The sequence below is a fragment of the Lemur catta genome, chromosome 6, assembly GCF_020740605.2.
Source record: "Lemur catta isolate mLemCat1 chromosome 6, mLemCat1.pri, whole genome shotgun sequence".
NCBI classification, from domain to species: Eukaryota; Metazoa; Chordata; class Mammalia; order Primates; family Lemuridae; genus Lemur; species Lemur catta.
Window position 1 is genome coordinate 68915908 of NC_059133.1, and position 26785 is coordinate 68942692.

General features: G+C 41.0%; 1 protein-coding gene across 4 annotated transcripts in view; it reads left to right on the forward strand.

Annotated features, from left to right (window-relative positions):
• The first annotated feature begins 1802 nt into the window (after positions 1-1802).
• Positions 1803-26785, forward strand: part of DENND5B (DENN domain containing 5B) — a 164852-nt gene continuing 139869 nt past the window's right edge. For 3 of the 4 annotated variants that reach the window (XM_045554069.1, XM_045554067.1, XM_045554066.1), the window contains exon 1: positions 1804-2120. In XM_045554069.1, the coding sequence (XP_045410025.1) occupies positions 1994-2120 (127 nt within the window). In that variant the 5' untranslated portion in view covers positions 1804-1993. Of the gene's footprint in view, positions 2121-26785 lie in introns of all 4 variants that reach the window. The other variant, XM_045554065.1, reaches the window with a different exon arrangement.

Consider the following 26785-nt stretch of genomic DNA (forward strand, 5'->3'; position numbering starts at 1 on the left):
AAAACATTAATGCAGGGCTTACAGTCTCACAAATCAGTTACTGTTCAGATGAAAAAAAGTAACATGTCTTTTGGCTAGTGCAAACAGTAAATTACTTTTCTATTGTGTTTTGTTCGATTAGCCTAGAACCTGACATTCTTCCAGAAGCTACCACCAAAGACAATCAGGAGAAATATATATACACCCAGCCACTTCTTTCCTTACTAGTGAAATTGTTTCGTGCATTTCAGCACTCTCTGTGTGAGGAAAAGCCATAATTGTGTAACAGTAATTAACATGTGTTCATAAATATATTACAGATATTGGAGTTTATGAATTTTCCTAGTACCATCAATATTGTTACTACCTAGATAACCATCCCTCTTTCATCGCTCAATTAATAATTGGGGGGCTAGTTGGGGCCAGGGTTTTGCTAGATACTGGCAATGTGAAGAACCAGAGAACACAACTCCTGCTCTGTGTTTGTAACCCAGCAAAGATGACACAGAAAAATCATTAGGAGTGTTTTCAAGAAGTGCAAGGTGCAATAGGAGCTAAAGGTCAATTACCCAGGCTGCGGCTCACCCTGATTTCTTGATTCTTCTTACATTTCAAAATTGAAGAAAGAAAGAGAGAAAGTGATATTACATGATGGTTGCATGCATGCATATCTTCCAAGAAAGACATTATTCAGTCAAATAATTGAGGTTCTCTCAGTCCACCTCTTTGGAACGTTTGCTTGTGTGTCTACCAGTGGTGTTCACGAACCCTCTCCCCTCCAATACTGAAAGGAGAGAGCAGGAAGGGGTGTGGAAGGGATGGCCATATGGAGATGGAAGGGATTCAGTTTTCCATCTCTCAAAGGAAAAAGAACCGGCTGGTGAACTCCTTCTGAAGAGTGAAAGGTCAGAGCTGAGCAGGGTAAGAAAGCCATGCCCTTGTGAGGAGCAGAGTTCAGGGTCTAATTCCTGTTGCCTTATCAGCCTCCGACTGTACTTGGAGAGCCGATAACGTGAAACGAGTACGGAGCTGCGGAACTGGAGCGCCCTGGCTACTTTACACTGACCTGGAAAATGTCAGGATAAATTTCAGAAGGGCGGGGGCGTTGGATATTACAGTCCTTTTAGAAGTCTCAAGACTTTGTGGATATTGAGTTGTGTTTTTCTCCCCCTCACCGTTGACTTGTCACCAATTCACTGAGGAAGGATGGCTTGTGAATGGGCGGGTGAGGGCTGAGGGAAGGTTTCAAGGACTAGGATCTTCAAATGAGATAGGCACCTGCACACGTCACAGTTTAAAAGATGACGGTCCACACCAATTGTGGGAAATGATCTCAGAGAGGCCGTTAGTCTTCCCCAAAGCTTCATTTTTTGTTTTTAAATCACGATGGGTAACATCCCCTTTAGAAGACGGAATGCTGCTCTAAGGCTAGCCCTCTTATCGGTTGGCCGGCGCTAGGAGGGGTGTGTAAGGGGTCTCCCCCGATGCCGCAGCCGGGGCTGGAGGGCACGCACGCGGCCCGCGCCCGGTTCTCCCTCAGAGGCCGCTGGGCGCGCGCGCACGGCCGAAGCGCGCGTCCCCGCCCCTCGCGAGCGCGCTGCCCCCCTCCGCCCCCGCCCCACGCGCCGGTCCCCGGCGCCCCCGCCCGCCCGGCGCTCCCACAGCCCGAGCGCCGCTCAGCTGACCCGCGGGCGCCAGACGCCGCGGCTCCCGGCTCTGGAGCGCAGCTGCGGCGGCGCGAGCCCCTCACGCCGACACTCCCCCTGCGCGCCCCTCCCCCACCGCGGCCGGGATCCGGACCAACTGGGCGCGAGCCCGCGGCCGCTTCCCCGGCGCCGAGCGAGGAGCCAGGCTGCGGTGGCGAGCGGTGGCTGCGCGGCCATGGGCTTGCCGGTGTCGCCGTAGGACGAGCGCGGAGACCGCAGCCGTAGCGGCGGCGGCAGCAGCCTCCGCAGCAGTCACCACAGAAGCCTTCCCGGGCGGCAGCGGCGGCCACAGGAGCAGCGCGGCCGGGATGAGCGGGAGCGGCGCGGCGCCCGGCCCGGGCTCGGGCTCCTCCCCGGCCGCCTGCCGCTTCGCGCACTACTTCGTGCTGTGCGGGATCGACGCGGACAGCGGGCTGGAGCCCGACGAGCTGGCTGGTAAGGCCGGGCTGCGGCGGCGCGGGGGATCCTCAGGGACGCGCGGGAGGCGGGGTGCGGGCTCCAGACAAAGTCAGCCCCTGGCGGTGCCCGCCGCTGCCGCTCTTCCGCGAACGGGCGCTCGGGCGGCGATTTAATGACATTGTTATTTATTCCGCGTGCAGGGCGCGCTGCTGATTCCGCGGGCGCCGAGCTGCCGGGGGCTTTCGCCTCCGGGGCGCTGGGTTATTAATAACGGGCGCGGGGGCAGGGCTGGGGGCGGCCCCGAGGGCACGGTCCTCGCACTGCACGCAGGCCCCTCGGCCCGCAGCTGCGCGCGGGGACGGCCAGTGACTCGCTGGGCGCGCTGGCTGCCCGGCCTTGCGGCGGCCTCCCGTGTCCCACCCCTCTCCCTCTCCGCCCCGGCTGCGAAGTTTGGGCCCCGCGCGTGACGCGGCGCGCAGGCTGCTTCGCCAGAGGGGGTGTCGGAGGCCGCTCGGCTGCCCGCGGGGTCGGCGCCCTCGGAGGCGGTGGCGGCCGTGCGGGGCGAGCGCGCGGCGGGCGGGAGGCCAGCCAGACTTCATCCTTGACTGTTCCCGGTTGGCGCCGCCTCCCGCCTCGGGTTCTGCGATGACGGTCGAGTCACCTTTTGGAATCCTGTCGATTTGGCAGTGTCACGGGAGCTGGCGGGGACCTTTGGACGCTCGGGACCCGGCTCGACGCTTTGTTGACACTGCTCACACTGTTCCCGAGTTGAAGTAGTGGGATATTTCCCCCTCAGTTTGGCGCACCGTGTGTTAGTGCCTGGGTTTTCTTGGAGGGGTACCGGTCCCTCCTCTTGACTCCTTTGCTGGCGCAGTGCAGGGCTGTGCTGGGGGACCGACGCTGGGAAAAGGGGCCGTTAAAGGGCGATGGTGGGCGGGGGAGTGCGCCGTGTGGAGAGGACGCCGGGGAGGAAAGGCTGATTTCATTTTTCACGCCTATTTCTTTCTGTTTGCCTCCGTGGGATCTGAATCTTGATGATGATGTTAAATGGGTGAGACAAGTGACATCTACCGCCTGAACTTTATCTGTGTCAGTGTTAAAACACTTAGGATATAGCCTTTCAGAACAGCTTCCTCTGGACACGGGATTCCTTATCGATTGCACCACTGTGGGTTTTTCTCTTTTCCTTTCAGGGCGGGGTGGGGGGGAGGCGGGGAAGGGAACTGGGAAGAATGTATTAAATAATAAACAGTAGTAGGCAAAACTTCCGCCTTAAAATACAGTATCTCTCAATCCACATCTTAGCTTAAGAGAGTATCTTTTTCTTAACTCAGTTTCACAGCAAGACATTTTCAACAAAAACTATAAGTCTAGTTTTAGTTAAAAAATATTTAGAGAGATAATAGAGTACCAGGTTTTTCTGTATGTATAATTATGTAATCATATTGTTTCTTCAACTGAGATTTCATCTGCATGTTAAGAATGGCTTTGTTAAGGGATGTGAAGTTAGAAAAAAATATCTACAGAGATTTGGAGAGATTCCGTTTAGAGATCGGTGAAGGGATTATCTTATTTTTCTAGAATTCTTTCTTCCATAAACATCCTAAACATTTGTGGCACCAGGGTCACTTGGAGGCCTTCTGTCAGTGGTGACTGATGAAAGGAAGAAGCCTGTATTTTTTTTTCTTTTCCATTTGCTTACTAAAGCCAAAACACCTTATAGGTGTAACCTGGGACTCTTTAGGCACAGTGCAAATGCCTTTAACAAAATTAAACAGTAAAAAATTATATGTTAATGCATTGTTTAGAAACAAACTATCGTGTCTCTTTTTGCAATACTGTGTGTCATTGTGGGTGACTGGGATTTCTGCTTCTCATAATACTTGATGTGTTCAGGTAATAATGTATTTTGCCTGGTAATATTTTGGTACCATTTATTCATTCAGCAAATAGTTTTGAAAGCCACTATGTGAAGCTTGTGTTCTAGGCACTGGGAACATTCTAGTGTAAACAAATAATGACATACACTCATCCCTTGGTATCCATGGGGGATTGGTTCTAGGATCCTCTCCATACCCAAAATTCGAGGATGTTTAAATCCTTTATAAAATGGTATAGTATTTGCTTATAATCTATGCACAGTCTTGTGTATGCTTTAAATCATCTCTGGATTACTTTTAATAACTAATACATTGTAATGCTATGTAAATTGTAGTTATACTCTTTTTTTTGAGACTGAGTCTGCTCTGTTGCTTGGGGTAGAGTGTGGTGGCATCAGCCTAGCTCACAGCAACCTCTAATTCTTGAGCTCACGCCATCCTCCTGCCTCAGCCTCCCGAGTAGCTGGGACTATAGGTGCACACCACCATGCCCGGCTAATTTTTTCTATTTTTAGTTGACTGGGTAATTTCTTTCTATTTTTAGTGGAGATGGGGTCTCGCTCTTGCTGAGGGTGGTCTTGAACTCCTAATCTCAAGCGATCCTCCCGCCTCAGTCTCCTAGAGTGGTAGAATTACAGGTGTGAGCCACCATGCCCAGCCAGTTATATTCTTTTGTTTAGAGAATAATGACAGGAAAACTTCTGTATACCTTCAGTACAGATGAAACTATCATAGGCCTAACTACCTTTTCTATCTGCAGTTGATTGAATCTGTGGATTTGAACCCATGGATGTAGATGGCCAACTGTGTATTGTTTGTCAGATGTTAATAAGTGCTATGAGGAAAAATAAAGAGAGAAATGGGGTTAGGATAATGCCAGCAGAGTCTTGGCATGGTGGTGGTGTGATTTAAAATAAGATGGTTAGAGAAGGGCCCGCGATGAAGGTGACATGTGAATAGAGCCCTGAAGGAGGTGAGGGAGCAAGCCATATGGATTAGCTGGGGGAATGGCATTGAAGGCAGAGGAAATAGCAAGTGCAGAGACTCTGAGGTGGGAAAGTGCCTAGTTTGTGCAGGTAACAGCAAGGAAGCCAGTGTGGCTGGAGCTGAGGGAAGGGGAAATAGTAGATAAGATGAAAGAGAAAGGGCTGGGGAGATTGTGTAGGGAATCATAGACGTTTGTTAGGCTTTTACTTTGAGATTGTAAAGCTCTGGGAGGTTTTGAGCAGAGTAATAATAAGATCTCATGTACTTTTTAAAAGGATTTGTGGCTGCCGTGTTGAGTAGACTGTATCAGGGGCAAAGGTAGAGGCAGGAGACTAGTTAGGCTCTTTCATTATTTGAGGTGAGAGATGTTGGTGGCTTGGTGAAGTGTCAGGAAGGAGTCAGATATATCTTGACATTAGAGCCAACAGGACTTGCTGATGAAATATGTGAATATGTATGAATTCTATGAATATGGTAGTTATATTCAAAGAAAGTGATCAAAGATGACTCCAATATTTTTGGACTGAACAAATAAGCTTCTCTGTTTATTAAAATAGGAAGATTGATGGAGAAACAGGCTGGAGATTAGTTCAGTTTTGGACATGTTAAGTTTGAAGTGCCCATTAGACATTCAAATGGTGGTATCAAGTAGATAAGTCATCTCTCAGGGAGAGATCTGGACTGTAGATATAAGTTTAAAGCCATGAAATTAGTTGAAATCACCTAGGGAGTGAGTATAGATAGAAAAGAGAAGGATTGAGTCCTGGGGGCACTCCAATGTGCAGAGGTAGGGAGAATGAGAAGGAAACAACCAAGAAGATTAAGGAGTATGGATAGTGACAAGGGAGGAACACAGGAGCATGTAATGTCATGTTCTCAACTAACAATCTTCTGGACTATTTCCATAGAGCTACATTTGGGGATCAGGAAACTGTGTTAGGCAAATTAGTCAGAAGGTTGTTTCTGTTTTGCTACATAAATTTCAGAGCTAATGATAGTTAAGTTTCTATTTTGCCTTTCTGGAACTGATTTTTTTTTTTTTTTGAGACACAGTCTCACTCTGTTGCCCAGGCTAGAGTACCGTGGCGTCAGCCTAGCTCACAGTAACCTCCAACTCCTGGGCTCAAGCGATCCTCCTGCCTCAGCCTCCCAAGTAGCTGGGACTACAGGCATGCGCCACCATGCCCGGCTAATTTTCTCTATATATATTTAGTTATCCAGCTAACTTCTTTCTATTTTTAGTAGAGACAGAGTCTTGCTGTTGCTCAAGCTGGTCTCGAACTCCTGAGCTCAAACGATCCTCCCTCCTCGGCCTCCCAGAGTGCTAGGATTACAGACGTGAGCTACTGAACCTGGCCTCGAACTGATCTACTTTTATCCCTTCACCCTGCCTGTAGAAGGTCCTAATTGACTTCTGTTAAACAGAAATTTTACCAGTTGGCTTTATAGACTTTTTCTTGACATATGCACATTCCTAGAATTCACCCTTTGCTAGTGATGGGATATTGAAATCAAATTAAAGACACATACCATATGATGAAGTAATAATTAAATAGACAAGACCTTATAAAAGTTATCAAGGCTTCAGATGGTTTTTAGATACTCCTCCCGGTAAAACTCAACTTTAACAACAATGGAAAAGACTACTTTCATCTCAAATAAATAGATCTCTTAATAGCTGAAAATAATTTAAATATATAAATAAAAACATATTTTAAAATGGAAGACTTAGAAATTTTATGGGGAATGTTCACATGTATATAATGATATGTTGGTATTACGATACCTATTGTCCTTTCTCTGCCACATCTTAGCTGTTGTGCTTCTTCTCACCGTATATTTTCAGGATATACTTTGTTCATAAACAAAAATGTCGTTTAAATGTTAAAGCTGGAATGTGTAAATTTCCATTAAATGTTAAAGATAAGGAAAAGGTTTCAAAACTATTCTTTTAACCAGATGTGGTGCTGCATACCTGTAGTCTCAGCTACTGCAGAGGCTGGGGTGGAAGATCCCTGGAGCTCAGGGGGTCAAGGCTACAGTGAGCTATGATATACCACCGCACTGCAGCCTGGGTGACAGAGTGAGACCCTGTCTCTAAAAAACAAACAAACAAAAAACCTGGATACTTTCTTGCGTATAGAAGAAAGAAAGTATAAATGGAGGTAAATAATGCAATTAGTTAATGTGAAGGAAGGGCAGACATCATTTTGAAATTTTCTTTTCTTTTTTTTTTCTTGAGACAGAGTCTTACTCTGTTGCTTTGGGTAGAGTGCAGTGGTGTCATCACAGTTCACAGCAACCTCAAACTCCTGGGCTTAAGCAATCCTCCTGCCTCAGCCTCCCGAGTAGCTGGGACTATAGGTGTGCACCACCACACCTGGATAATTTTTTCTATTTTTTGTAGAGACAGGGTCTCACTCTTGCTCAGGCTGGTCTGGAACTCTTGACCAGCCATCCTTCTGCCTCAGCCTCCCAGAGTGCTAGGATTACAAGCGTGAGCCATCTCGCCCAGCCTAAAATTTTCTTTTATGGTTCTCATTCCTTTAAGACCTAGCGATAGGAATACACATAGCTTGATTTACAGCAATGAATCTTTTGGGCAGTGGAAAAATGAAAGGCATGATTAGGCCTTTATTTAAGTAATATAAACATACAAGCCCCCCAAGAGGGAAGAGACTTTACCTCTCTCTCTCAGAGTTCCTTATACACAATACACAGTGTTTAATAAGTGAATGAATACAAGTTTACATATGAGTCTCCCAATTTTGTGATGACCAGAATGTCCTTAAAGTGTTCTTATGGTAGCCTGGATTCTGTCCTGCTAATAGTTATTGAAGTCTGGTAGATAAGATCTCTGCCACAGATCTTTGTTTAGATCTCTTGGTGTCTCTAGCTATTTTTAGCTTTGGTTGTATTGGGTGTGCTTTCTAGAGGAGCTTAGAAGCAGTGGAAGCTATGATCTAAATCTGTGGTCCCCAACCGTCTGGTGCAGTGCGGACCCCGATGGGAACCAGGCCACACAGCAGGAGGTGAGCAGCGGGGCAAGTGAGTGAACCTTCGTTGTATTTACAGCCACTCCCCATCGCTCACATCACCACATAAGTTCTGCCTCCTGTCAGATCAGCAGAGGCATTAGATTCTAGTAGTAGCATGAACCCTGCTGTAAACTTTGAATGCCAGGGATCTAGGTTGCATACTCGTTATGAGAATCTAACACCTGATGATCTGAGGTGGAGCTGAGGCAGTGATTCTAGTGCTGGGGAGCAGCTGCAAATATAAATTATCATTAGCAGAGAGTTTTGACTGCACAGTAAATGTAATGCGCTTGAATCATCCCAAAATGCAGACCTCCCTCCCCAACCCCCATCCATGGAAAATTGTCTTTCATGAAACCCGTCCCTGGTGCCAAAAGGTTTAAGGACCACTGGTCTAAATTCAAATACATACAAAATTTAGTTGAGACTGAGTGTCATGCCATAATAGTTCTAGAAAGAACCTTAGAGAAGAAACTGAGGCTGAGAGATTCAGGGCCCTCTCAGATCACATTTGACCAGCAGTAGACACACCTAGCTAGTACATAGTGGTTCTAGTACACTAAGCCCCATAGTTATTTTATTTAAGTTGAGAAACAGATGAAGTTGACTTAAATTCAGCAAGCATTTCATGCTTACCCTTAGTCCAGACTGAATGTCATAGTCAAGAGTGTGCTAAAGTATGTCTTTTAAAAACAGTGGCCAGATGTACAGGCTCGGGTGGGGTAGGAGCTCCCTACCATGATATGACCACCATGGTAGTGCGTCAGTTGGTTAGCTTTGTTGACATCTTTGGCCTGCAGTAGATTATTGGGGTTTTGGAAGGTCTGCCCTGGTACCTGGGGAGCTGAGGAAAGAGTAATAACAAGGATTAGCTTCCATTCTGATAAGGTCAAAGAAGACTCGAGGTCTAGTTGCTATGGTATAGTGATAATTTGATTTTGAAAATCTACTGGAAATAAAACTCTTTATGGTAAAATTGGCCCAATAGTGAGTATAGCTAGATTCCCTATGATAGATAACCCCAGGGCTCTGACATATGCTCCATTTTGTTAATGTAGGACACAGCAGCGTAGAGAATGAGAAGACCAAAGAAGGGAGGAGAGAGGGAACATAGTGTCTTTTCGGATGGAGAAGACAGTAAGAGAAAGGGGAAGAAATGGGGACAGGGGAAGAGAAGGGAGGCTTAAGGAGTGCAAGTTCTATCTGCTGTTGAGGTGTTAAGACAGACTATTCTATTAATAAAATTCCTGAGCACATCCTTCTGCTTGTATTTCCACTGCTGGTCACAGACGCTCTTAGGGTAATAAAAGTAAATGTCTAGAATACAAAACGTTGTTAGTCATAATTTCCATAAAGCTCCATACGGAAGAAAACATTTTCTTCTCCTACAATTTACTGGAGGGTGGAGATAGTTCCTGTGTAAGGTGCTTTTAGGAAACATGTGCCATATGCCCAGATCCTTAACACTTTTGTTTTATAATGACCTAAATTTGGTTTTGGTAAGGCCATAACTAGTTATTACATTTTGGATTATTTAATGTTAAATGATTACAGTGTGCCCAGTTGTGGAATATACATATAGGGTACAGCCATTAGTCTGTAAAAATCTACAGTGAGATAGTAATAATAAAATAACATTTATACCATGCTTTCCCCATGCTAGGCACTGTGCTAAATGCTTTATAGTCATTACCTCATTCCATGCTGACAACACATCTTAGGAGGTATGCACTGTTTTCCCTCTTTTATAGATGTGGAAACTGATGCTAGAGAGTTTAAGTACTTCATTTAGGTTCATACAGTAAGTGAGAAACCTGGATTGAAAGTCTGTCTGACATAAGCCATCCATGCTCATAACTACTATATTTGCTGCTTCCTTAATAACATATTCTGTATCATACAGATTGTAAAATCTACCAGTGTAAAGATCCCAAATGGGTAACCTTATAGTCAAACAAGATTATCTTTTATCACCTCTATATAGGAAAGGTATTAAAAGATATGCTACTGGTCAGCCCTTTATGACCTAGCCTAATCTCTTCTGTGACCAGAACTCTCTTGTATGCATTCCTTTCCTCATTCGTCAAAAAGTTAGAAGAGTATATATTTGATGTTACCTTTGTTTTTATCAATGAATATTTATAAAAATAAGATGCTACTATATAAATATAAGGCTTTTACTACATAAAAATACCAGTTTCAACTTTTTTTTTTTTTTTTTAAGAGATGGGATTTTGCCCTGTCACCTGGGCTGGAGTGCAATGGCTCAGTTATGGCTCACTGCAGCCTCAAACTCCTGGGCTCAAGCAATCCTCCTGCAACCTCCCAAGTAGCTGGGACTACAGGTGCACACGACCACAGCTAGCTAATTTTTTTCCTATTTTTTGTAGAGACAGGGTCTCGCTATGTTGGTCAGGCTGGTCTTGACCTCCTGGCCTCAAGTAATCCTACCAACTCGGCCACCCAAAGTGCTGGGGTTACAGGTGTGAGCCACCGTACCCAGCCTACACTTTCAACTTTTTTTTTTTTGAAACAGGGTCTCTCTCTGTCTCCCAGGCTAGAGTGCAGTGGTGTTATCATAGCTCATTGCAACCTCGAACTCCTAGGCTCAAGGGATCCTTCTGCTTCAGCCTCTTGAATAGCTAGGACTACTGACCTGTGCCACAATGCCGGGCTAGTTTTTTCTATTTTTAGTAGAGATGGGGTCTCTGCTCTTGCTCAGGCTGGCACACTTTCAGTGCTTTTTTTTTTTTTTTTAAGTAAGTTCTTTGCTTTTCTTACTGGGTTTTATCTTTTTTTTTTTTTTTTAAAAGCATGAGTAGTTTCTTGTCCTTCAGTAAGATTATTGTTTTTAAAAGGAATGTGTGTGATTGCTTGTGAAACCATGGCTGGCAGGGCAGTGAGTATAGTAATTAGAGCTGATGTACAGTCAGAAGCTGAGATTCCAGTCTTGGCCTGTCACTGATGACAACTGTGGGCATCAGTGTTCTCATCTGTCTTGAAAGGGGTTAAGTGAGATAAATGAGTTCTCAACATACCACCTCTGGAGCCTGAAATTATTTTGGAATAAAAAAAAAAACCAAATTTATCTGCTTTAAAAATATTAATCCTCAATGCCATAGAACAAGAGGCCTGATATTACCATGTATAATTGGCCCTCTGTATCCATGGGTTCTGCATCCAGGGATTCAGCCAATGTCAGATTGAAAATACAGTATTCCAGGAAAAAAAAGAGTGGTTGTATATGTACTGAACACATACAGACTTTTTATTCTTGTCATGCCCTAACCAGCAGTCCCCAACCTTTTTGGCACCAGGGACAGGTTTCATAGAAGACAATTTTCCACTGTCAGAGGTTGGGGTGGGAGGGGTGAGGGGGGTGCAGGTGGAGCTCAGGCAGTGATGCAAGAAGCCACTTGGCCTTGCTTACTCTTACCCACCACTGTTCACCTCCTGCTGTGCTGCATTTCCCCCTTCCCCCCATCCCCCTTCTTAAGTTTCATGGAAGACAATTTTTCGGGGGTGAGGTGGGGCCAGTGGAGGTCTATAGCCCAGTCTTTTTTTGTTTGTTTGTTTGTTTGAGACAGAGTCTCATTCTGTTGCCCAGGCAAGAGTGCCGTGGCATCAGCCTAGGTCACAGCAACCTCAAACTCCTGGGCTCAAACAATCCTACTGCATGCGCCACCATGCCCGGCTAATTTTTTTTTCTATATACATTTTTAGTTGTCTGGCTAATTTCTTTCTATTTTTAGTAGGGCAGGGGTCCTCCCTCTTGGTCAGGCTGGTTTTGAACTCCTGAGCTCAAATGATCAGTCCACCTCGGCCTCTCAGAGTGCTAGGATTACAGGAGTGAGCCACTGTGCCGGCCCTGCAGCCCACTCTTAACAGGTGTCTGCGGCCCGGACGTTGGGGACCGCAGTCCTAAACAATATAGCATAACAACTATTTATAATATGTAGCACTTACATTTTATTAGGTATTATCAGTAATCTAGAGATGATTTAAAGTATACCAGAGAATTAATCATCTTTTTGAAATGCTAGTATCAACTCATGGATTCCCAGTTATTATCTGCATGGACTTTTAGGGACTCAGGGGCCCCTGTCTGAAATTACTGTACTAGATAATCTTTAGATTGTTATTCTATGTATGATACTGCCAGTTCTCCCCATAATAGCCAGTGAGATCTTAGAATAATTTTTTTCTACTTAAGATTCTCCAGTAGCTTCCTCTGTATTTTGAATAAGATTCAAAGGTCTTCATAATTTGATCTCTGCTTACTTTTCTAACATTTTCTGACTGGATCACTTTTTCCAGGTATGTTGGTTTTTTTGCAGGTCCTTAACATAGAATCTTCACACCATCCAATAGAAATATAATGTGAGACACATGTGTAATTTTAAGTTTTCTAGTAGCTGCATTAGAAAAGATAGAAACAGGTGATACTGATTTTAATGATTTTTTCCCCTTATTATTCAAAATCCAGTGTGTTTTATACTTATAGCATATCTCAATTTGGACTAGGCAGATTTCAAGTGTTTAATGGTCACTTAAGGCTAGTGGCTATCCTTTTGGACAGTGCAGCACTAGATCTTTGCAAGGCTGGCTTTTCTCATCGTTGAGGTCCCTGCACAAGTATTACCTCCTGAGAGAGGCCTTCCCAGGTCACCCTCCCTTCCCTGCCTCACTGTTGTTGATTACCCTGCTTTATTTTCCTCATAGCACTTGTTAGTACCTGACAGTGTGACCCTGGGTAGAGTGCAGTGGTGTCATTGTAGCTCACCGCAACCTCAAACTCCTGGATTCAAGTGATCCTCCTGCCTCACACTCCCAGGTAGCTGGGACTACAGCTGCGCACCATCACACCTGGCTAATTTTTTCCTGTTTTTCGTAGAGAGGGGGTATTGTTCTTGCTCAGGCTGGTCTGGAGCTCCTGATCTCAAACAATTCTCCCGCCTTAGCCTTCCAGAGTGCTAGGATTACAGGCATGAGCCGCTGCTCCCGGCCATTTTTTTACTTTTTAATGTCAGACTTTCCCATTAGATTGTTGGCTTCTAGAAAGCAGGACCTTTGTCTCTCATTTATTATTGTATACCCACTGACTAAAATAGTGCCTGACTCAGAGTAGGGACTCAAATAGATTGTTTGAGTAATTGAATGAGATAATTTGATATGGACAGAAATGCCACTTTTCCTTTTGTTACTGACAATAAAAGTTAGTATATTTTGGTTTATGTGTGGGTTTTTTAAACTCCAAAATGGAAGCTAGAATTTCTTTAAAAATGAGAAGTTTGAGATTGATGAGAAAGCAAGAGAATGGGTAAATTATTTGTTTTTTCAAAAAAGGTATATATCAGCTTTGTGGAGAGCTAATAAAATTTCTTTTGTCCATATAATTTATTAGCCTGGGCCGGGCGCGTTGGCTCACGCCTGTAATCCTAGCACTCTGGGAGGCCGAGGCAGGTGGATCGCTCGAGGTCAGGAGTTTGAGACCAGCCTGAGCAAGAGCGAGAACCCGTCTCTACTAAAAATAGAAAGAAATTATCTGGCCAACTAAAATATATATAGAAAAAATTAGCTGGGCATGGTGGCGCATGCCTGTAGTCCCAGTTACTCGGGAGGCTGAGGCAGGAGGATCGCTTAAGCCCAGGAGGTTGAGGTTGCTGTGAGCTAGGCTGACGCCACGGCACTCACTCTAGCCAGGGCAACAAAGTGACACTCTGTCTCAAAAAAAAAAAAAAAAAATTTATTAGCCTATTCCATTCCTCTTGAAATAAGGTATGGCTGGGCATAGTGGCACACACCTGTATACCAGCAACTTCGGTGGCTTCAGTGGGAGGATTGCTTGAGTCCAGGAGTTTGAGACCAGCGTGGACAACATAATGAGAGCCTATCTCAAAAAAAAAAAGAGAAGGTATGGTAAATAAAATTAACCTTTTTTTTTTTAATCACCTGTATGCAAGTAAGCATGCAGATACCAACAAGGCTTTTTTTTTTTTTTAGTAGCAAATAGCATGTCATTATTTATTAATAAACTAGTGCCAAGCAATGAGTACACAAATAGTGGGTAGTCCTTATGAAATTTCAGAAAGTGGTTGTATTAGATACTAAACAGAGCTTGTAGCTTCATTTGTGGTTTTAGAGGAATATCTTAGGAAACTGCATTTGCAGATTCCTTCTTCATGGGCACCCACATCAGTTTTGGGCATGGTCCAGCCAGGACAGTTTTCTCTGTTTCTATAAAGCTCTAATCCATTATATTTTTTTCCATTTACATGTTGTCTTTATTGTGCTTTATAATGTTCTGTTCTGCCTAAAGCTTGGCTTTTTAAGATGGCACCAAAAATTTTCAGTATGAGACTGTCTTTCCCCACTGCCTTTCAGACAAAATGCAGGGGTGGCTGGCTGAGCATGAGGAGGTAAGAACTCAGAATTCTAGGAATGGAAGTGTTTTATTTGCTGCTGAGACAGCACATCACAAGGATAGAAGAGCAAGGAACATTTGCTTTCTCAGACATCCTGCACCTTTCCCAAGAATCCATAACTTTTACTAACTTTAGTCTAAATTAAATATTGTAACTATTTAATATTTTTACTAATGTGGACTTATCGAGTACCTTTTATTTTTCTATTGTAAACTTATATATGTCACTGGTGCAGAAAGCTAATTTTGAAATAATGCTGCCTTTAATTTTTTTCCTTTTTTTTTTTTTTGTTTTTTTTGTTTGTTTCTTTTTCTCCTTCCAGAAATAATGCTGTCTTTAAGTGACTTTCAGAGATAGGTGCTTGCATTTCTGTCAGAAGTAATCCTAGGAAATCACCCTTATACTATAAAGCTGTGAAAATAACTAACATTTATCAGGCATGAACTGATTTGTGATTTACAAACATTAATTCTCACAATAACTTGAAGGTGTTACTTTCCTCATTTTACAGATGAGGAGGCTGAGGTTTAGTGAGTTGTTGCCCAAGTCAGAGAGACAGTAAAGGCCATAGCTGGGATTCTATCCCAGGCTATCTAGCACCAAAGTAGCCCTTTTCCTTTACGCTCTGCTGCCCCTCCAAGTCCCTCAGACCAGCTGTCCTCAACTGCTGAGTGGGGACACATTAATGGGCCCGCTATTTATGAGCTAGCTTACAAGAATTATTAACAATAGGAGACATACTGAGGTTGTAAATGATACATACTTTAAAATTTAAGTGGTATGGATTCAAGGTCTTCCCTCTAATGATGTCATTTTCACTCAGTTCCATTCCTATGTGCTTTTATTGGATGGGAGAGAAGAAGTGGCATTATATGCATCATACCAGTAATTACGCATAGCCCAATACATAATGGGAAATCTGTTTTTTTTTTTTTAAAGATAATCTTGCTTTGTTGCCCAGGCTGGAGTGCAGTGCCATGATCATAATTCGTTGCACCCTCAAACTCCTGGGCTCAAGTGATCCTCCTGTCTCCCAGAGTGCTGCCGCCACAGTGCCCAGCCCTATTTTTTTTTTTTTTTGAATACTGCGTTTCCACATATTCACAAAGGCTTTTAGGAATATCACTGCAAAAGTAGTCTATTTTCTTTTCTTCCTTCTAGTCTTCTAAAATATTTTGTGCATTATCTGAGGACACCATGGGAGTGTGTTTCTCAACACTTAAGCTGAGCTAGGTTGTTTCTAGATACTTTTCTCAATTATAAAATGTGACAGTGTTTTTGGAAAGAGCTTTTAAACTATACAATGCAACAAAAAATGAGATGGAATTATAATTTTAGGATTGTAGAATCTTTTAAGTTCTACCCTGCGGTGAGGACTAAAGTGCTGAATCCTTAAATATAGTTGTGGACCTCTAGATTTTAAACTGTGAAACCAAGTTTAAAGATATTTTTAGGTAGTGTGTTTAGATCCCAGAGGCCTTCTGGTGAAAATCCACCTGTTCTGCATAATTTTCTCTTGCCCATGTCTCTTATCCAGATTTCTCTGCTTTGCAGATTGTTTTCTTGCTCCTTCCCTGTCTTGCTCTTTTTTAGTACAACACACTCTCATTTGTTTAACACAGGGAATTATCCTATAGTTTGAGAAAACATTAGTGTAGAAGTGATATGTAAATTAAATAAGTTTCTCATAGTGTTAGTTCCTCAGTACAGCTTAGCACAATTGCTCATAGACCAGGCTTTTGCACTTTTTTCCCCAATTCCTTCTTCAGAGATCACCCTTATTTTCACCTTAGTCCTCACGAAGCTACCTCCTATTGCTCTTTTGGCTGTTCGTTTTCTATAAAAACCTGTAGAAGAAGAAATATTCTTTTGGCAAAATGTTCCTTTTCCTTCTCTTTTAGTCTTTTAAGAAAACAGGAAGAGTCTGTTAGACTAACAATATTCTTTCTATATATTAAATCTATATCAATTTTTTTCTTTTCATTGTAGATACGGACTAAAATAGCAAGAAGGAATTGTTTCCTCTGGGCAGATGAGAAATGAATTGTTTTGGGGGTGGGTAGTGGATGGGCGTAACATACTCTTGTATAATTCCCTGACGTGGAAGTCCTCCCTTGTCCTAAGAATCAGCACCAACATATGAGTTGAGAATTCTCATGGAATTCCATGAGAGTGAGGTGTTGACTTTAATGAGAAGAGTTAGAGCAGTAAGAATTTAGGGATGGTTATAGGTTTTAAAACTTGTTGATGATTCACTTTTAGGACAACAGTGTTTTTTATTTTCTAGGTTAATTTGTCTTCACTTTAAGTTTAACCCTAACTTTTAAGCAAATTTAAATGGCTGGAGTAACAAGATAACAGATTGTTTAATGCTGTTTTCCATCTCCTGTCTCAAGTGTATTCTTTTTCTTAATAAATAAACTTTTGTCTGGATTTCAAAATATTCTGGCTAAGCTCCAGGGAAATGAGCTTTTGTACTTCATTTGTTTTGTGCCATTATTCATGAGAAAAATGACTGTGATTTCACAGTTTATTAAAACACAGGCCTTGGTACCATTGAGGTGATTATGCCAAAATAGATTATTTTGTTTGGTTGTTCTCACTCCTGTCTGGCAGTGCTTATTTTTTCACTGGCAGCCCTAGGTACAATCTGATTTTAATTAAATACGTGCAAGCTGTGTGTAAAATCTTGTATGTTCTTCACAGTGAAGGACTGACAGGCCTCATTTACTGTGAATCACTTGTAAACCACCTTGTCCCTGGTAGAAAGGCCCAATGGGGGTAGAATTAAAGTATTGGATGTCTGAAGAGTGGAAGTTAGTAGGAAACAAAAAATTTAAAACCATACCTGTTATTCCAAAATCTACCCCCATCCCCTACCTTTTTTTTAAGATGAGGAATTGCTCTGACACCCAGGCTGGAGTGCAGTGACACGATTATAGTTCACGGCAGCCTCCAATTCCTGGGCTCAAGTGATCCTCCCACAGGCTCGAGCCACCATGCCGGGTCATAATTCATTTTTACTGATTTCATTGATATCTCTCTCACCCCCTCTCCCACTTGGAACACAAAACTTGTGGTTAGAGTACAAGAAATGGTACAGAGATATCTAGACAAATGTCCTGTAACTCAAAGGTCCCACGGATTTAATTGCTCACTGGAGAAGTCATGGAGTCATTTTAAAGTTTCCTTCACAAATGTTGAGCCTACTTCCTGAAAGTTTAACAAAATTACATTCACTCTTCCCTAGAATGAAATCTCTTCTAAGCAGGAGTAAAAATTCAGCCTTTTCTGAATGTGGATATAAGATCATGAAGTAGAAATTACCTGTTGAATCATTAGGGAGCAGAGACCTTAACAAGAAATGTCTGTTGACATGTATGCATATTTAGTATTTATTTCTGTGCCTTATTGAACTCTATTGAATAGGTCAGGTAATAGCTTTTATCTGAAAGTCAGTCTTTGAGGGACAACGGAAGCACTGGTATATGTGTGTGACAGAGAGAGTGTTGTTTTGTTTTTTTTTCCAAATATGAGAGAAAGAAGTAACTTTAACTTCTTAAATTCCTTGCTCTTAAAAATAAATTATTTCATAATATTCAAATTTGCCTTGGGACTTAAAGGAAAGTGTAAATGGTTGCATTATTTTAGTAAACACAACTGAATAGTTTTTGAATGTCTCTGAAATAATGAGATACAGTTTTCTCTCAAGTGTGGGAACTGTTTTGCACCCTGTTCGCCTGTTCCCTGACCTCTGCCCTTTGATCTTGCTGCTTTGTGACAAGATTATAGGCCTTTGAGCTTTTCTCTAGTCTACTCAGGTTTCCTTACACAGCAACATCAGGCTTTAAGCTTCCTGAAAAGATATTCTTAGTCCTCATTAGTATAGTGGTAAGATAATAGTGGAATAAATAAATTAATAAACTAATTTAGAAATTTACTTATATTTATTTAAAAAAACAAAGAACAAACAAAAAAAAGATGTTCTTAGAGTTGAACACCCAAATTTTATTGTGGGAATGAATTTTGTAAATATTTTTTCTTTAAAAAGTCTTTTTCTTCTTTAATACTTTCCTGTCCAAAATATCTATTTAATTATATTTCCATTAATAGTAACTAACTTTTTTGTGTGTGTATGACTAAATACGTGTTTCCTTTGGAATAAAATGTTTTGGAAATTTTTATAAAGTAAAGTTGCTCACATAGGCAGAGGCTACCAATTAGAACTTTCTAGGATAAGGAAGCCCAAGAGAGATTCAACTATTCCCTATTCATTGTCTTTTTAAGTACGAGAAGTTAAAATCTGGATTCAGAGGGTGTCTGTCATACAAGAGCAGCAAATTGAATATTTTCAGAGAGAATCAGCACTTTAACCATCCTATAATGAATTAGGTAACACTTTTAAAACACCTTATCAGATCCTGAAATAGAGAGGGAATGAAAACAGGCACAGAGAAAAGGAGATGAATTCATTTAGTTTGACTTCTTGTTAGTAGCTTGTATAAGAGTTTTTTGGGAACGAGAGTAAAATTAGTGACAAAAATAAGGGTTTGAGGATTCTCTATGTACTTTATTGTTTTGCATCCTGTCTTCAAGTTTATCCAGAAAACTTGAAGCATTTGCTCTGTTTCAGACATTTTAATGGGACTTTCTGAGGAATGTCTGTTTTATACACTGTCAGAACGATTTATAATAATGAAGCTTTAGGACTTTGGTTTACATTACACTTTTTTGCTACTCATCAGGAATGAGGATAAAATGATTGGTTTGAAATAATAAGACATTATAAGTGCTTTTTTAAAAAAAAACAACTGTGGCTTTTAAATTATCAAAGTAATATATGCCCAGTTTTTTAAAACTGGAGAATACAGGATTGTGTAAAGAAAATAACAATCATCTGTTATTCCACAGGGGCAGAATTAAAAAAAAAACCAGAAGTTCTGATTTCTGGTTAGAAGCCAGAGAGTAACCATTTTATTGTGGTTTAAATGAGCTAAGCAATAGTCTGAAAAACCCAGTAAGATTTTTGTTTTGGTTCAAGTCTTTGCCACTTATTTAGTATGTGACATATGTAAAGACCTCAATAGATAGTTGACTGAAACAATGAATGGACTGGGCAGGGTGGCTCAAGCCTGTAATTCCAGCATTTTGAGAGGCTGAGGCAAGAGGATCAATTGAGTCCAGGAGTTCAAAGTTGCAGTGAACTGTGATCATGCCACTGCATTCCAGCCTGGGTGACAGAGCAAGACCTCATTTTAAAAAAAGGTGTGTGTGTTGGGGGTGGATTTTGGAATAACAGATGTGGTTTTAAATTTTTTGTTTCCCACTAACTTTTAGAGACCCTGTCTCAAAAAAAAAAAAAAAAAGAGTGAATGGATAAATAAAATGAAGTTGTCTATTTCAGGTGTTTACTTTTAGAGATAGAAATTAAATTCTTAATACTTGCAACACTTTTTTTTTTAGCCAAAATGCTCTATCAATAATTAAAATGAGACAGGAAAAGAATAGCTTTGAATCTCAGGAGTTTAATGCTAAAATAGTGTATTTTAACATTTTTTTCTATTATGGAAAAGAAAGGGGAAATCACTAGTGACGTGAGATGGGAGGACAGGGGAAGCTAGTAAGCAGGAGAGGCAATTCTGGAACAAGATAAACTCCTAATCTCCATCTTACTGGGCATCTGATTTATTTGTTGTCCCATAGAAGAATGGAAATATGTTTAGATGGTATAAGAAACCTCTGATGTCTTATGGATGTCTCCCTGCAGGTTGCTGGGAGAGAATAATATTAATATTTTAGGGAGGCTGAATCTTGAAGTACCAGTGGACCTGACACTTGTCCCTCACAGCTCTCTTCCTGTCTCCCATGGTAAGGGCTATGTAAACATTTCAGGATCAGTGCTGGCAGTAGCTGCCGAGAATTCAGAGAATGCCTGCAGTTTCCCTTTTCATGCAGCAGAATAATAAGGACAGGGACAATATTTTGATTGTCTTGCTACGTTTTGGCTGTTGGTGCTTTTAAAATTCCCAGACCATGTTGCTGTGAGGAAGTTCTGTAAATGACTTTCCTCCTAAAACATACTTACCCTGAGTTTCAAATGTTTAAACCAAACAAACAAAGGACCTTAAGATACCAAAGAAAAGGGATATTTGTCATAGTAATTAGAAAACTGAGGCAAGGACAGATGTGCATTTTTCATTTTCTTTAAACCTATCAATTTACTGAACATGGATGTGATTTTTGTTAGTAAGTTCAGTGCCTTTTAAAATTTTTTTGAGAAAATGAAACAAAACTTTTAGAAAAAAATATTTAGGAAAAAGCCTTATCTAGAAAGTTGGTATTTGCATTTTTTTTTTTTTTGGTGTTTTTTAGTTATATTTTAGGGTGAGTTGAATTGAGGTGAATTTTAGTTGTTTCTAAAAAGTGCTGGGACTGGCATTGGCTCTTTAAAAATTTTTTGGAGACTATAACACAGTCACAAAAGAATGTCAGGGGTAAACCATGGAGAAGAGGGGTCTATTTATGCCTAGATCTCTACTCCTACTTTTTGTTTCCAGAACCAGATGTATATGTTGCATATTTAAAAGAGGTATGTAGACTAGCCTGCTTTAAACATTTCACAGAGTGAGAGATGACTTGGGAAGAGTGGTTGAATCAGCTTTTGGAGGATTTTTCTATCAGAGTGCTTGTGGTTATAGGTCAAAGAGGACCTAGGAAATTTGGTTGATTCACATAATATAAAAGAGTTTTTTGGGAGGGTGATGTGTTCAGGTGTAATTTGAACAGGGCTCCAGCTCCATTTCACTGCAGCTCTTAGGCTTTACCTTTACCCAGTGTCGACTTCTCCTGAGGGTGGCTTCCCTAATGGTGATGAAATGGCCTCAGGAGTTCAGGCTTCATGTGCCTTCCCTAGAAGAAATTTAACTTTCCTCTTCCCCTCATACCTTATCATGAAGCAAAAGTCTGAGTCTCTGCTGTGGCCCATCCTTGAACAAATGAGTGTGGCAAAGTAAGATAGGATTAAACTGATTGCTTAGAGACTAGTTTGGAATAAGAACCACACAGCTGCTTCACAATGGAAGAGGGAGGGAAGTGGCTGCTGGGAAGCAATCCCAGTACAGGTTGAGTAATCCCTTATCTGAAGTCTTGGGCCAGAAGTTTTTTGGATTTTGGATTTTTTTCAGATTTTGGATTTTTTTCAGATTTTGGAATATTTGCATATACATAATGAAATATCATGGGTATGGGGCCCAAGGCTAAAAACGAAATTCATTTATGTTTTGTATATACCTTATTCATTACCTGGAGGTAATTTTATACAGTATTTTCAATAATTTTTTGCACCTGTCACATGAGGTCAGATGTGGAATTTTCTACTTTTGGGGTCATGTTGGTGCTCAAAAAATTTCAGATTTTGGACCATTTCATATTTTGGATTTTTGAATTAGGTATGGTCAACCTGTGTTCCCTACTCTAATTGAATGCTAGACTATGAAGAGGGCCCTTTCTTTGAAAGGCAGAAAAGAGCCCCTGAAAGGTTTTTAACAAGGGAATGGCACTCTGGATGAAAGGCATAGAATGAAATATTAAACTGGGAAGACACTTCAAGTGGGAAACCAATTTGGAGTCTGTTCAATAAGACAAATTAGAGGAGAAGGGTCTCAATTAGATTAGTAGCAGTGGGAGTAAAGAAGGTGGGGATGGATAGGAGATAGGATAGACAAGTAAATTGAATTTGGTGACTTTATTGTATGTTGGATTTGTCAGCCTAAATAACAGAGATAGCCTCTCTAAAGGACAATAATTTTTATTTAGGAATAGGGCGTTGCAGTGGGAGTACGCATACTGTAGTAAACTATGTGCTCCTTAACATTTTGGAGTTTGTATAGCACATACCTATCTATAACCAGTTTGAACGTCTGCAAGTGCTTGCACTGGGTTCTAGCCATTCTTACGTAGCATGTCGTGGTCATCTTGTACTGCTCTAGAATAATGTATTCCAATTAGCTGAATGGAAGGAATCTGGTGTTGAACTACCTGCTGTTGATAATGTATGTATAGGGTTTACTGTGGAGCCAGGCAAGATACAATTGCACAATACGTATTAGCTATATCTTCATTATCATAATTGATTTGGATTAAACCTAAGACACTTTGATAAGATTTAAGGCATTCCTGGAACTCTCCTTTAGACATTCAAAAACATTCCAGGTGTTATGTCCTTTTTTTTTTTACTGACAGCTAATTTTATTCATTATTTTAAAAACAGATAACACATTCATGTGGTACCATTCTCAGAAGATACAAAAAGATTATGTTAAAAAATGCATCTCGGCTGGGTGAGGTGGCTCACCCCTGTAATCCTAGCACTCTGGGAGGCCAAAGTGGGAGGATCATTTGAGCTCAGGAGTTCGAGACCAGCCTGAGCAAGAGCGAGACCTCGTCTCTACTAAAAATACAAAGAAATTATCTGGACAGCTAAAAATATATATAGAAAAAATTAGCCGGGCATGGTGGCTCATGCCTGTAGTCCCAGCTACTGGGGAGGCTGAGGCAGGAGGATCGCTTCAGCCCAGGAGTTTGAGGTTGCTGTGAGCTAGGCTGATGCCACGGCACTCTAGCCCAGGCAACAGAGCGAGACTCTGTCTCAAAAAAAAAAAAAAAAATACATCTCATCCCTCTCCCCAGCCATCTAGTTCTTTTCTCCAGAGACAGTCACTTTCTTGTGTATGTTTCCAGAGGTATTCTCTGTGTTCTGTGACATGTTTCTTATTAATCTTAGAGTATATACCTAACTTTGATATATTTCTCTTTTACTATGTTATTACCTTTTAATCTCACTTGATTTAATAACAATAGTAAAGATATTGTTCGAATTATGTACATATTACTTTATTTTATTTTTTAGAGATGAGGTCTTACTATGTTGCCTAGGCTAGGGTGCAATAGCTCTTCACAGGTGTGGGCATAGCCCACTACAGCCTCAAACCCTTGGGCTCAAGCAATCCTGCTGCTTCAGCCTCCCAAGTAGCTGGGACTGCAGGCTCATGTCACCACATCTGGCTTTGAATTATATTTTTTATTGTTTGTAAGCGAGTCAGATACAGTCCCTAGTTTGCAGTTGGCAGTCATGTTCAGAGATGTTAAGTGAATTGCCTAAATTTGCATTGCTAGTGGTAGAATTAGAACCAGAACACAGATTCTTCTGGGTCCGGATCCAGACTCCTTTCACTACAGAGGACAGTTTCAGAGGAACTTAACCATTCTCATGTGTAAAGAGGTGTAAAAGAGTCCACCTCTTTAATCTGATAGAAAGGGCATTTTTACTTAAAAGGAACAATAATAAACCTAATACACATTAACCTACATTACATTCTAAATGAAAACAGGACTAACTTTGGGCCCTTTTATGCATGAGAATTACAGATTTTGTTGGTTGCCCATCTGCTTTAGGAATAAATTATCTGCATGTAATTCACCAGAGGCATCCACATAAGCAAGATTGCATAATGGGACTCAACAATATAAGTGTAAAAGGACTCAATAGATGTAATCCTTTCTTTTAATGGATACAATAGTTGAAAATCATCCACAATTATAACTTGCACATGTTGTATTAATAAAAGTTTTTCTTAGGCTGGGCATAGTGGCTCACACCTATAATCGTAGAACTTTGGTAAGCAAAGATGGGAGGATTGCTTGAGGCCAGGAGTTCAAGACCTGTCTCTACAAAAAACAGAAAAATTAGCTGAGTGTGGTGGCTTATACCTGTAGTCCCATCTGCTAAGGAGGCTGAAATAGGAGGATTACTTGAGCCAGGAGTTTGAGGTTGCAGGGAGCTATGATGATGCCACTGCACTCTAGCCTGGGTGACAAAGAGAGACCCTGTCTCAAAAAAAAAAAAGTTTTCCTTTAAAGAAATACTTTATTTTCTAAAGCAGAAGACATTTTTGATTTAATTAACCTGTTTTTTGGATAAGATATATTTCTACAATGTGGCATCAACATGTCTTTATAGTGTCTCTCTATGCTAAGTAGAAGTTTTGATGGATTATGGTAGGACATTATCCAGTATGGAGTATGTTTTTCTTTGTTTAGAAAAATTTTTAAAAATTCATTATTCTAGAAAATTTCAAACATGCACAGAAGAAGAGAGAATAGTATAGTGAATAACCGTGTGCGCATCAACTATCAATTCGCTGCCAATATTACTTCATTTTCACCCTCCCGCTCCTTAGTCCACTATAGAATTGTATTGGAACAGATTAATGTTATTTCATCCATAATATTTTAGAACGTGTCTCTAAAGATAAGGATTCTTTTATACACACTGTTAAAAAATGTGTTTTGATTTTCTGTTTAGTCATCAGACCCCAGTTGCAGTTGTCCCTTGGGATCTGCAGAGGATTGGTTTCAGAACCCTCCCTCAGATACCAAAATCCACAGATGTTCAAGTACCTTATATTAAATGGCATAGGGTCTGGGTGCAGTGACTCATGTCTATAATCCTAGCACTTTGGGAGGCTGAGATGGGAGGATCGCTTGAGACCAGGAGCTCAAGGCTGTGGTGAACTATGATCGGGTACTGCACTCCAGCCTGGGCCTGGGCGACACAGTGAGACCTTGTCTCTGAAAAAAGAAGAAACAAATCTTATGTATGCTTTAAATTTTTTTTTTTTTTTTTTGAGACAGAGTCTCACTCTGTTGCCCAGGCTAGAGTGCCATGGTGTCAGCCTAGCTCACAGCAACCTCAAACTCCTGGGCTCAAGCAATCCTTTTGCCTTAGCCTCCCAAGTAGCTGGGACTACAGGCATGTGCCACCATGCCTGGGTAATTTTTTCTATATATATTTTTAGCTGTCCAGATAATTTCTTCGTATTTTTAGTAGAGACGGGGTCTCGCTCTTGCTCAGGCTGGTCTCGAACTCCTGACCTCGAGCGATCCTCCCGCCTCGGCCTCCCAGAGTGCTAGGATTACAGGCGTGAGCCACCGCTCCTGGCCTAAAAAATTTTCTTAAATTTTTAATTATTATAGGTACATAATATTTGTATATATTTATAGGGTACATGTGGTGTTTTGATGCAGGCATACAATGTGTATTAATCAAATAAGGGCAACTGGGGTATCCATCACCTCAGGCATTCATCATTACTTTGTGATAGCCACATTCCAATTTCATTCTTCTAGTTATTTTAAAGTATACTCTAACTTATTATTGGTTATAATCACTTTGTTGTGCTGTCAAATATTGTTCATTCTATCTAACTATATTTTTGTACACATTAACCATCCCCGCTTTATTTCCCCCCTCCTGCTATCATTACCAGCCTCTGGTAACCATCATTCTACACTGTCTCCCCGAGATTAATTAGCTCTCTCACATATGAGTGAGAACATGCAAGATTTGTCTTTCTGTGCTTAGTTTATCTCACTTAATATATATATAATTCTCTAGTTCCATCCATGTTGTTTCAAATGTTAGGATCTCATTCTTTTTTGGGGTTATATAATATTCTATTGTATATATGTACTACAATTTCTTTATCCATTCATCCATTTACAGACACTTAGGTTGATCCCAAATCTTGGCTATTGTGAATAGTGCTGCAATAAACACAGGAGTGCAGATATGTTTTTGATATAGTGATTTTCCTTCTTTTGGATATATGCCTAGCAGTGGGATTGCTGGGTCATGTGGTAGTTCTATTTTTAGTTTTTTGAGGAACCTCCATACTGTTCTCCATAGTGGTTGTACTAATTTACATTCCCACTAACAGTGTACAAGGGTTTCCCTTTCTTTACATCCTTGCCAGCATTCATTATTGCTTGTTTTTTTGATAAAAGCCATTTTAACTGGGGTGAGATGATATCTCATTGTAGTTTTGATTTGCATTTCTCTGATGACTAATGATCTTGAGCATTTTTTTCATATACCTGTTGGCTATTTGTGTGTCTTCTTTTGATAAATATCTATTCAGATCCTTTGCCCATTTTTTAATCGTATTATTGGCTTTTTCCTATTGAGTTGTTGGAGCACCTTATGTATTCCAGTTACTAATCCCTTGTCGCATGGGTAGTTTGCAAATATTTTCTCCCATTCTGTGGGTTGTCTCTTCACTTTGTTGATTGTTTCCTTTGCTGTGCAGAAGCTTTTTAGGTTGATGTGATCGCATTTGTCCAATTTTGCTTTGGTTGCCTGTGCTTTGGGAATATTCAGAAGTCCTTGCACAAGACTTTACACATGCTTTTAAGATTTTTAAGGTTGTATTGACATACACTTTTTGAGGAAGCAACCAGTTATTAAAAGTGTCAATGTTATTTCAGCTTTTAATTTAGAAATCCAGAATGTTCTTTCTTTTAACACCTTTGTT